This window comes from Trichoderma reesei (genome assembly GCF_000167675.1).
Source record: "Trichoderma reesei QM6a unplaced genomic scaffold TRIREscaffold_15, whole genome shotgun sequence".
NCBI lineage: Eukaryota > Fungi > Ascomycota > Sordariomycetes > Hypocreales > Hypocreaceae > Trichoderma > Trichoderma reesei.
This window is the reverse complement of record NW_006711162.1, coordinates 651,367-662,871: the sequence shown is the minus strand read 5'-3', so window position 1 is coordinate 662,871 and position 11,505 is coordinate 651,367. Positions and strand designations below refer to the sequence as shown.

At 50.6% G+C, this 11,505-nt stretch overlaps 3 protein-coding genes across 3 annotated transcripts; 2 read left to right on the top strand and 1 right to left on the bottom strand.

The window, feature by feature from the left end:
* Nucleotides 1–218: 218 nt before the first annotated feature.
* Nucleotides 219–703, bottom strand: TRIREDRAFT_109370 (uncharacterized protein; the record flags this gene model as incomplete). The annotated part of the gene is made up of 2 exons (XM_006966962.1): nucleotides 219–573; nucleotides 636–703. The coding sequence occupies 2 exons, from the start codon at nucleotides 701–703 to the stop codon at nucleotides 219–221; spliced, it is 423 nt and encodes a 140-aa protein (XP_006967024.1).
* Nucleotides 704–3,646: 2,943 nt separating this feature from the next.
* On the top strand, nucleotides 3,647–5,245 carry TRIREDRAFT_65141 (uncharacterized protein; the record flags this gene model as incomplete). The annotated part of the gene is made up of 4 exons (XM_006967060.1): nucleotides 3,647–4,426; nucleotides 4,487–4,804; nucleotides 4,851–5,017; nucleotides 5,077–5,245. Coding segments are annotated over 4 exons (1,434 nt in total), but the record flags the coding sequence as incomplete, so codon positions are not given.
* Nucleotides 5,246–7,188: 1,943 nt separating this feature from the next.
* TRIREDRAFT_65179 (uncharacterized protein) lies at nucleotides 7,189–9,724 on the top strand (the record flags this gene model as incomplete). Its single annotated transcript, XM_006967059.1, has 15 exons — nucleotides 7,189–7,521; nucleotides 7,600–7,611; nucleotides 7,669–7,849; nucleotides 7,914–7,953; nucleotides 8,032–8,054; nucleotides 8,109–8,192; nucleotides 8,276–8,309; nucleotides 8,381–8,456; nucleotides 8,572–8,591; nucleotides 8,657–8,822; nucleotides 8,910–9,027; nucleotides 9,111–9,250; nucleotides 9,301–9,341; nucleotides 9,392–9,449; nucleotides 9,509–9,724. 15 exons carry the CDS (start codon nucleotides 7,189–7,191, stop codon nucleotides 9,722–9,724), a joined length of 1,542 nt encoding a protein of 513 aa, XP_006967121.1.
* Between the last annotated feature and the right edge of the window lie 1,781 nt (nucleotides 9,725–11,505).

Sequence of the window (11,505 nt, the reverse complement as noted above, 5' to 3'; positions counted from 1 at the left end):
AGGCTGTACGTAGAAGATATGAGAACTACCAAAGTTGCTGGTCCATCAGAGCTTAGAGGGGCATTTGAGCGCATATAGACAGGGTTTTAATCCAAGACCTCGTACTTTCTCCTCAGGCCTGAGTTTTCCGGGCAACTGAACTTGCAAAGCTGACAACTGAAGCATGATTATGACTTTAGAATATATCTACCATTGTCTATCTAATGAGAGCCCTGGCTTTACGCATCAAGGCAGTAGTAAATGCTAAAGCAAGCATACGCATCCGTTGATCGCCAAAGCTGCCTGTTGTTGTCGCGGAAGCAAGCAAACTGCCGCTGCTGGTTGTTGCCGGATCCCGCATACTGGCCAAAGCTGAAGCTTCCGCCGTTGATGTGAGACGTGAAGGTGTTGCCAGTTGCGAAGCTGGCGGTGTGGGCCTGGCCCTCCCAGGTGACGACTTGTTGTGAGCTTGAAGCAAAGGCGATGTCCTGCGAACGCGGTGCAACGTTTGACTGGGAATCATCGGGGTAGTAGGCGATGACAGAGGTGATGGCCGAGTTGACGTTGGGGCCACAGTTGGCAAGGTGCACACCCCTGGACAGTATTAGCATTGGGGAACAATATGGGAAGAGGATGTGTGGTATGGGAGGACATACTCGCCAGCGAGAGCGCCGGGAACAAGGAGGGCGACGGCCGCCAGGAGGAAAGCGGTGGGCTGGAACATGGTGAAGGTTTGGTGTGTATGTGAGGAGTCTAAATGGCTTCTAATGGAACTTGCCCGCCTTCAACTAGAGGAGATGCTTCAAGAGGCGCCCCAGAAGCCTTATATAGTCAGCTCGTCAGCAGAATATATTTATAGTAGCCACTTATACAATTGGGCTTCAGTTCGTGACAACAAGCATGTGGGATATGCATCGTCTAGCACATCTCCACCAGTGGGCTGTGCGGGCGTCCCCGGTCCTCTTTGCTGCAGGATAAGCTCTATTATAATCTTGAATCGCTGCATCAAGCAAGGCAGAGTCAGCTCATAGCTCAGGTCGCCCTACGAGGCGGAAAAATATAGTCAGTGGTAAACAAATCCACCAATTGCAAATGAGTACAGGTTCATTCACGAGACTATGAGCTTATATCAAGCTTTCCACGTGTGAGTGCTGGAATGACGTTGCGAATCGCGCGGCCCGACAAGAATAAGAGAAGCAATAATAAGCAGCGTTTCCCCTTCTGGCTCAGAAGACACGGTCCGTACCGCTGGCGGCGTGTGGAGAGAGCGTCATGACACGATGTCGTCTCTCCAAAGACATGAAGCAACGGGCTGTTGTCTCCTTCAGGTCAGCATCAAACTGGTCTCTCCGTAATAGGTCTGCAAACCATTCTTGTCCTTTGCGTTCAGACGGAGTGCGCGACACTAGCTCTCATGACCGCGCAATGGAGAATGCAGAATCGAGATCATGTACGAAAGTTCAAGCATAGCATGAGGTTCTAGTTTATAAGCGTGAGCAAACAGAGTGATGACACACAAATCCACCAATTGGGTACGAGCACATCACGACTCTCCATCCATCTTCTGCAGGCGGTCAGCCAGCTGGCATGGGGGCAATGGGAACTTGCTGACAGACTTTCCACAAAGACTGCTAAGAGCAATACGAAAGAATAGTTTGCCCCCAGAGTAAGAATGGGACGTCAGACCCGCGAAGGACGCCAAAGACGAGTTAGGCTTCAATGGGTCTAATTCTGTCGAGAACTGCACCAGTTTAAAGAACATGAATAGCTCTCAAAGTGAATTATAATAGTGGCAGAAGATGACGGGGTTTTCCTTTCCAGCACGAGTATGTATCACATCTGATTGAGTCCAACTTGCGGATGGTTTTAGGAGGCTGACCGGCCCTCACTATCTGATTGGTGATTGCTTCCGAAATACTGGGACAAAAGGGGGTGAATTCGCAGGGGCTTTCGCAGGGATTTCCATGACATGGATGCTGTCCAATAAGACACTCGACATTTTTCAACCGTCATCTGGACTGAGCCGAGGCGAAACAATCAGAATCCGAATCCTCGGAAATTTTACTTTTCTGAGCCTGCGAGCCTTGAAGCCGAGCAAACCTTTGTTATCGTTACCAATGTTGAACCAGACCCAGCATCCGATTGGACCGCAATTCTCCGTAATGTTCAGAAGTACGAGTGCATACGCTCACTTTTCTAAGCCGCCTAGAGACTTGGTCATTTATGTGTAGACTCATTGCGTACGAAGCTAGCAGGAGCAGTTAATATGGGCTTCAATTGTGAGGACTTCAACTTAACAGGAACCAACTCCGCTAGTCTTGAGTGTAGCTTGATAACTTATCACCGATGCTAACGGCCGAATCTAGTGATGCACTTTTTTCTGACAACTGCATCCTCCTCGTCCAACTACGAAGTGTGTAATACTAGACTAGTGAGTATGTAGAACAATAGTTAGGTATGCAATGGAAAGACACCACAAAGATACAGCGGCCCACGCTTCTTCTACTATAGAGACCTCGGAACCATTTGTCGAAGTCGATTGTCTCTCTGATGCAACCGACCCCTCTGCTATGCTACAGTGTCGGAGGTTTCGGCGTCCGCCTCCTCCTCGTACGGAAAGCCGCGCAAAAAAGGGGCGGGTAATCGTAGCATTTGGTACACTTGAACGGCTACCCCCTAGTTCCCGTGCGGCGAGAAGTGGGCCGACTCATTACACAGCTACAAAGGTACCGACTACCGTAGCCATTCCGCGTATTAGAAGAGCCTCTCATGAGCTTGTGTGAGATTCATGTTGGACTCCAAGCGTTGGAGAGTTGTCATTTCTCATCGCCGTATTACCACGCCTGCGCTGACAAAGTTGGCTGTCTGAGAGACTAACATACAGACTAAGATACGCAGACCATATCTCGCCGACGTCTCGATGATCACCCTGAGTGGTCTTCGAAAACCTACAATCATCTTCATGTCTCGGATAGCAAGTTAATTCGAGCTTCCCGAGGTAAGTTGATCTATAAACCTCGATTGACAGGGCTGGCACTGTCAGGGTACGTCAACCCTGGAACTTGGTTTCTAAGCGGAACGAGTCGGCACCTGGGTTCGATCGAGTAATAATTGCCAGCTATATCCGTAATTCATGCATGCATGCAAGCGGAACACCCTCCGTCAGCCGATCTGGCGTCGTCTGAGACATGCCAGAAGCCTGCACGACTCGTTTCAACCCCGCCTACCGAGGCGCCCCCTCCGGTTAAAGACGATACGACCTCGTCTCAATCATGATATGTATGTAGTTACAAAGCACCGAGGGTCGTATGCAGATCCGTAATGTCCAACAGCCTTTGACTAGCGGGTCCGCGGAGATCGGAAACTGCGCATGATGGGCAGTCATATGCCGTTGCAGTTTACGGCATGTGCCGCTTAGAAAGGTTATAAGAAGAAGCGCCCGCCCTGATGCTGAGGGGGGTCTATCTCTGTTCCAAGCCCTGGAACCGAGTCGAGAAACTCGCAGACGTTTACGATGCTTTCACTCGAGGCTCTTCTTTTCTCGCTACGGCCTGAAGCCGCTGTGGCGCTATGGCTCGTCGTGGTTGTGAGTATCTCTCGTTCATCTCTCCTGTCGCCTCAACGACGAGAAGCTCCAATGTCACTAATGCAGTGCTAATAGGGAACGGTGTATCTCGTCTCTATACCCATCTATAATATTTGGTTCCATCCTCTTCGAAAGTATCCCGGTCCAAGATTATGGGCTGCAACACAGATTCCCTTTGTCCGCATGATCTTCTCTGGCAAATCCCATCAGAAAATGCTCGAGCTGCACAAAACTTATGGCGACGTCGTCCGAATTGCACCCGACCAACTGGCCTTCAGTGATGGCGCAGCCTGGCAAGACATCATGGGTCACCGAAAGCGTGGCCAGGGAGAAAACGGCAAAGACCCCGTCTTCTGGAAGTCCAACCAGCACAGCGTGATTTCCGCTGATCGCGAGAATCACACCCGGATGAGGCGAACTCTAGCCCATGGATTCTCGGCTCACTCCATGATGGAGCAGCAACCTCTGATCCAAGGCTACGTCGATCTTCTCATTCAGAAACTACGCGAAAATTGCGCCGATGGCAGCAAGCCTGTGGAAATGACTTCGTGGTATAACTACACAACTTTCGACGTCATCGGCGACCTCGCTTTTGGAGAGCCCTTTGGCTGCTTGGAGAACTCTGACTACCATCCCTGGGTCTCTTTGATCTTCGACAGAATCCGCGTAGGCGCAGAGTCTATTGCTTTGCGTCGCCTTCCCTTTGGAGAAAAACTTATTCAGATTTGCCTTACAAAGAGGGAGCGCAAAAGGTTCCAGGAACACTTTGAGCTTACGCAACAAAAGGTCAACAAGAGGCTGGCGCTGCCTAGCTCGCGACCGGATTTTATGGAAGTCATGACCAAACGGGAGGGTGACCAGGTATGTCTCTCCTACAAGTCTCGAAGTGGCTATGGCTACTAATACTCGCAATTATAGAAGTTCTCGCTCCCTGAGCTCTGGGACAATGCAAGCCTTTTGATCATTGCTGGATCGGAAACGACCGCGACGACTCTGTCAGGCGTTACCTACTTCTTGCTGACCCATCCGGAAGTTTTGGAGAAAGTGAAGAATGAAGTACGATCGAGCTTCACGAGTGAAGACCAGATTGACCTCATCAGTGTGCAAAAACTAAACTATATGCTGGCCGTTCTGCAAGAGACACTTCGAATGTATCCTCCTGTCCCGAGCGCGATCCCGCGGAGGGCGCAGCCAGGTGGCGATGTCATTTGCGGACAATACGTTCCCGAAAACGTGAGTGTACCCAGCTCCATTCAATGGCCCTTGTTTCTGACGCGGAAAACAGACTATCCTCGGCATCTGGCAATGGCCCATGTATCATCTGTCCAAGAACTTTACATTGCCCGACTCGTTCATCCCGGAACGTTGGCTCGGCGATGCCCGATTCTCCAGTGACCCTAAGGATGTCCTCCAGGCCTTCTCCTTTGGCCCTCGCAACTGCATCGGAAAGAAGTCAGTCATTCCCTCATGTTTAGCACCATCTCGATGATTATTCTAACTTTCTGAAATAGCCTCGCGTATGCTGAGATGCGCTTGATTCTCGCAAAGATCATGTGGCATTTCGACCTCACGCTGCATCCGGATAGTGCGGATTGGATGGAGAGGCAACAGGCTTTTACGCTCTGGCAGAAGCCGGATCTTAACGTCTTCATCAAGCCGAGGGCCACGCAAAGTGAATAAGACCATTGGCTTGGTATACGGCCATATGATAAGAATTTTGCCAGAGAATTTGTAACCTGGTGGATCTTTTGCTCCAGCTATAGTATTTTTGTAAATCATGAATCTACAGAATTGTTTTCACATGGACATTGTTTACAAAAGCTGTACCATGGATCCCCTTGAGAAATATCACAAGGATTAAAGAGGAATCTAGGCAAAGCATCTTCCACGCCAGTTCCTATGCCGCGCGGCATCACGGCGCCTCTCCCGCTCCCGCTCCCGTTCTCCTGAATCCACTGATCCACCTCGAAGAACCCCAGTCCGTCAAAGTCCGCGGCGAAAAGACAAAGGCGATCGCTGGACCAAGGTTTCATCCAATCGGTAGAGAAAGTTGAATAGAAGCCCCTCCGATCATAGAGTGCCGTGAGCTAATGCAAATGCAAGCCAGGATGTCGTGCTTCCAGATTCGGTAAACGTTGTTTCGTCGGATGCTTCACATCCGCCACGAGTATCCACCTGGGTCTCGATCAGAGGCCTCGTTTGCGGCGTCGTTGCAGATGTTGCGGCGTAAAGTCGGCATGGTGTGGGATGTAATACGTATGGTATGTTTCGTAGTCTTTACTGCGGGAGTGGTTTTATGGAACACTCTTGTCCCTCGTACCGAGGCGAGATGCATGACCTCTTTCCGAGACTTCCTGTCTTGCTAGGTATCAACACAACGGACGCAGGCTCTTTACAACGTGCAACCATCGACCAACGCTTATCCCCGCGGGCTAAGAGGTACGTGCCACATACGCTATTAGCCGGTGTACACAGATCCCCATACCTATACCTGAGAAATCCTTCATGGAGACATATGATTCGCTGAACTCAACCAGCCTTGTTTCGGCCTGAGATTGAGCATACGGTATTGCTCCTCAAGTGAACAGTGTTGTCTTGCCGATGTCAAAGCACCGGCATATTGGCCTCTGGAGACACATGTAATAGAAGCGTACTACTTCGTTGGGTCAGTCACATAACGCAGATGGCTCGAATTTGGCCACGTTGGTGTCTATCCAACACCTACACAACATACCTGGTATGATTAAGAGAACCTTTTTGGTAGTCCCGTTGAGCAGAAAACGGAATTAAACCTTGGGGCAGTGCGAGTGACTGACTCGGTCCCTCGAACACGCCATCCATTGGCTCGAGGGGTTTTCCAAGTCTCAGCCCTTCCCTTCAAGATGCACGAGTTCGCTGCTGAAGCAATCATCCGCACTTCCTATAATGCTCTTGAGTACCAAATCAATTCATAGCGTTAATGGCTGCTGTCAATGATGAACATAGGGTAGCCTTTGGAACGAGACGATGAGTCGTCATAAAGGTCCAAAGGCACGCAAAATTCACCGAGAAACATCACTGATAGGCCATCACTGGTCTATTCTCTTTCACTATTACCCACGAGCTCTTTAAGGAAAGGACATTCTGCCAATGCCGAAATGCATTCCAGAAACAGAACTACGCAACTACCTTACGGTAAAGGAGCTGCTTAAGAGGCCGATGAAGGAAGATGGCGGGGTACATCAGGAGAGATTAGATAAGATAGATAAGATCTTGAATCGTAGTGGGGGTGGCTGGTGAGGTGGGAGTGGCTGGTGCGAGGATGAAGAATTTCCCCCAAAGTTGCAGTCGCATTGAAGAGGAAGAAACAAGTAAAACACGCTGCAAGATATCTGATTGTATTGTCCTTCGTCAAGAAAGAATTGCAATTGACTTGATTTTCTAATTGTTCCATTGAGTCAATTGAGACAAAGGGTGCGTGAAAGGTGTATGTTATGTAAGCACAGACGGGCAGCTGAACGACACTAAACCGCCCAACTCACCAGCCAGCAGCTGTGCCTCTAGTGACTGGCAAAATTTTAAAATTCTCGCACCTCAACGACGCCCTGATAGCAGAGAAACGCACGCACAGAGAGACGTCCAAGATGGCCGAGCAAATCACCGACCCCGAGGCCCAGATCCTCGAGCTGCAGAAGCAGATTGAGCAGCTCAAGCTGCAGGGCCCCCTGAAGAGCCCCTACGATGTCTACCAGACGTCCCTGACCAGCCGCTACTGCAGCGCCGAGATGACGCAGCTCTTCAGCCAGCGGTCCAGGCACTCCATCTGGCGCCGCCTCTGGCTGGGCCTTGCCGAGGCCGAGCACGAGCTGGGCATTGAGGTTGTCACGCCCGAGGCTCTGGCCCAGATGCGGGCTCACCTCACCGTCACCGACGACGACTTTGAGGCGGCGCGTGTCGAGGAGAAGATCCGACGTCATGTGAGTGGAAGCTGCCGTTGCTATCCCCCGTCTCTCAATCCTGCCTGAGCTCTCATATGCTAACATTGCCTCTCATAGGATGTCATGGCTGTAAGCCTTTCCGAGACCATGTCATGCATGCTGTACTCCAGTTAACGCTCCGCACAGCACGTCCACGCCTTTGGCCTCGTTGCCCCGGCTGCTGCTGGTGTCATTCACTACGGAGCCACTTCGTGCTACGTCACTGACAACGCCGAACTCATCATGATGCGTGATGCTCTCGACATCTTGATCAAGAAGCTGTCCAAGGTCATCGCCAACCTCAGGGCCTTTTCTCTCCAGTGGAAGGGTAACGAAGCAACGTCACTTACGTCGAGCGAGTTGGGAGTTGTTGCTAACTGCCAAGCTTGCAGCTGAGCCGACCTTGGCCTACACTCATCTGCAGAGCGCTCAGTAAGCCTTCCGAACCTGCTCATCCAAATTGCAATCAAACCCTCTGTCTCTGTCTCTCGTTGCTAACAATACTCGTAGGCCCATCACCGTTGGACGTCGCTGTAAGTCTACAACGCCGAATGTCTGGTTGATCTTAACACTTCTAACGAGAACAGCGTCCCAATGGCTCCAGGACCTGACCTTTGACTTGGAGAACCTTGAGAATGTTCGCAAGAACCTCAAGTTCCGAGGTGCTCAGGGTACGTCTAGAGTCACTTGCCCCGCCCTGATGCGCAACATGCCTTCAAGGTCCTCATCTTGATCAATCACTGACGGAATATAGGCACTACCGGCACCCAGGCTTCGTTCTTGGAGATGTGAGCCCATGCCAATTGCCCCGCCTGCCAGACGAGGGGTGGGAATCGCGCCGCTAACACCAAGCTCACAGTTTCCAAGGCGATCATGCCAAGTGTGACCAGCTCAACGTCTTGCTCTGCAAGAAGTTTGGCTTCCCCGCATGCTACGTACGTTCAATCATCAAGTTCATTCCCCCGTCCCTGCAGAGTCTCATGTCTACTTTTATTTTTTCTGCTGTCACTGTGCTTTTCTCATAGCAACAGCGTGCTAACCGTCTTCTAGGACATCTCTACCCAGACCTAGTGAGTTTTTACTCAGGGCAACTGGAAGCTTATCTTGGTGATTAGCATGCTAATTTGTTGAATAGCACTCGCAAGGTTGACCTCGTCGTCGCTCAGGCCGTGGCCGGCATTGGAGCTACTGCCCACAAGATCGGCAACGACATCAGGTTGCTCAGCAACTTCAAGGAGGTCGAGGAACCCATTGAGGCTCGTCAAATTGGTTCCTCGGCCATGGCCTTCAAGCGTAACCCGGTATGTTCCCTGCTGCTTGAACCTTCGACGTCTAGAAATCTACCATCTCTCTTATGCCATCAATGTCGCTTACCTCCCCTTGCGTAGATGAGAAGCGAGCGCATCTGCTCCTTGTCCCGTGCTCTCATGGCCAAGCCGGCTTCCTTCGCCAACACGCTCTCTACTCAGTGGATGGAGCGGACGCTTGACGACTCTGCAATTCGACGTAAGTGGTTTCATACCTTGAAAAACGAGATTGGGGTGTCCTTCTAGTCGTGATGTGGAGGGGTAAAGCTGATCAAATTACAGGAATGGATATCCCCGAGATGTTCCTTCTCGCCGAGGCCGTCCTCATTGGACTGGACAACGTCACGGATGGTCTCGTTGTCTACCCGGCACGTATCCGAAGCAGATTCCTCGATGAGCTGCCATTCATGGTGACTGAGGCTGTAAGTGTCTACGTTTCCGACAGCGGCAACTTTTCGCTAATTTTTCCAAGATCATCATGAAGCTTGTCGCCAAGGGCGCTTCAAGACAAGAGTACGTCGTGACATACTCGGTCTCAAAAAAATTGTTGCTAACCGGACTAGGGCACACGAGGAGATCCGAGTCCTCTCGCGTGAAGCCGCAAGCGTGGTCAAGCTGGAGGTAAGTTGTCTTGTTCTCCCACATAGATTCGCTCATAGCTCATCACATGTGAAATTCAGGGTAAGCCGAACGACCTCATCGAGCGTATTCGCAACACCGAGTTCTTCAGGCCCATCTGGGACGAGCTTGACTCCATGATGAAGCCTGAGCTGTACGTCGGCCGTAGTATCGAGATTGTTGAGAGGTACTGCGGTGCCGGTGGTCCCGTCGAGAAGGCGCTTGCTCCCTACGCGCAATACCTCGCTCACTCGACCACTGCGCAGCTCAACGTTTGAGATGCCTAGTTGCAAATGGTCTTTGTTGTAGGTAAACGATGAAAAAGGTGGCTGCGGATTTTGTTGGGAATAGCAAGAAGAAAGTCACAAATGGTAAAATATGACATCTCCTACCCATGGCGCTTTGGATAGGATAGACTTCGGTGATCGGCTAAATCACAGTTTCAGGGCCAAGAGCCTGGGAACAGAAGTCTTGTATCAGTTTGGTGCTGTCGATATGGTCAGAATTGTTCCTTCATCTAAGAATTTGCGTTTGACGCTGGCGCTTTGATGCCCAGGTGTAGTCGTGCATTACATACATCTTTGCAGGATTCGTGTCTTTTGGCTCACATGCATCTGAACAATTTCTGGTCGAACAAGCTAGATCGCTGCCTAAAATGCTCAACCTGCTTTTGTTGCCATCCTTTCACGCAAGTCCAGGTTAGCACGGCTCATCCCGGCCGGCTGGAGTGATCACTCTGCGTTGGAAGACTGGTGCAGATGCTACATAAATGCCCCTAATTATCACATGGAATCGGCTCTCATTCGTGGAGCATCTACGACGAGACCAATTCCGACCCAAGCAGCAGCCACACGGGTTCAAGTATGAAAGAATATGCATATAAAGACTTTGGTCAGGATATGCACTCTTAGATGAAACACTTGGACGCCTCTATCATATCGGCGTAGTATGTGTGTTTACCAAACACACGCACCCCACGGTGTGAAACATCTGTCCGTCCCATTCACTACCTTTCTTTCTTCCTCTATTCCAACAATTTAATTCTTTTCTCTGACTCTTCAAAGATTCACCTGCGACAGGAAAGCGAAGAATATCTCTGAGGCAGACAAATCTCTTGCTCTTGGCATTCGAGCAGGTGCTTCATCTAGCAACCCAGCGATGGGACAGACCACTGCTCACCGAAAGCAACAAATGCGAAAGTCTAAGGTATGAGACTTCTGCCGGTGAAGGCCAATGGGCTTGGGGCATAGCACGAGCTGGATCACCACTACCAAGCGAAGCACAGCGGTGTCGTCGAAGTAGTTGAGATCGTCTACAATAGACCATTCCGAGCGAACCGTTAGTTGCACATGCCTGGCGAGGCCGCGTTGCCTCAGGTTCGCAAACTGGCCACTGGAGATGAAGCAATGTTATAGAGATGTCTCTGAAGGACATGCGGCCTTGAGCAATGCCGCTGAACAAAATGATCATTGTCGCGCGATCAGCTAAGCAATGCTCGATGGTACCGACATTTTGACCATCTCCTATGCCCCCACTGTTCTCCCCATCTAGGTACTGAGTAGCATTTGCTACAGTAGCCGCAAGACAACCGTAGCACAGCAACGACACTGGAGAATCTGTGACAGCCAGCGACATACACATGACTACCACCATTCTCGGCTGTAAGGAGTCCAGGGATGAAGGCATGAGCGGTGTGTGGCATGGCCAACACAATGGTCATACGCAACAACACGGCAACCGATAACTACACGGCGGCCAGCAGCAGCGTTACGTCTCGATCAATATTAAACAGCTAGAAGCAATGAATTCACTGTGTCCTATCATATAGCCACCATCAATACTGAACAACTCTCAAGCACAGGAGCGAAGTATTCACTCACGTCCCCAATGATATGGGACCGACAGTCATCGCGAGTTTGTCATCATGTACCCTGGTTGCTAAGGACATGTCTAAAAGTTAATCAAGCTGCTTCAACGAGAGGCAACATAGCTCAGTGTAAAATTTGGTCGAACATCTGCGGAGGATATCACTTCTTGCCCATGCAGCTGCAGCATCGGC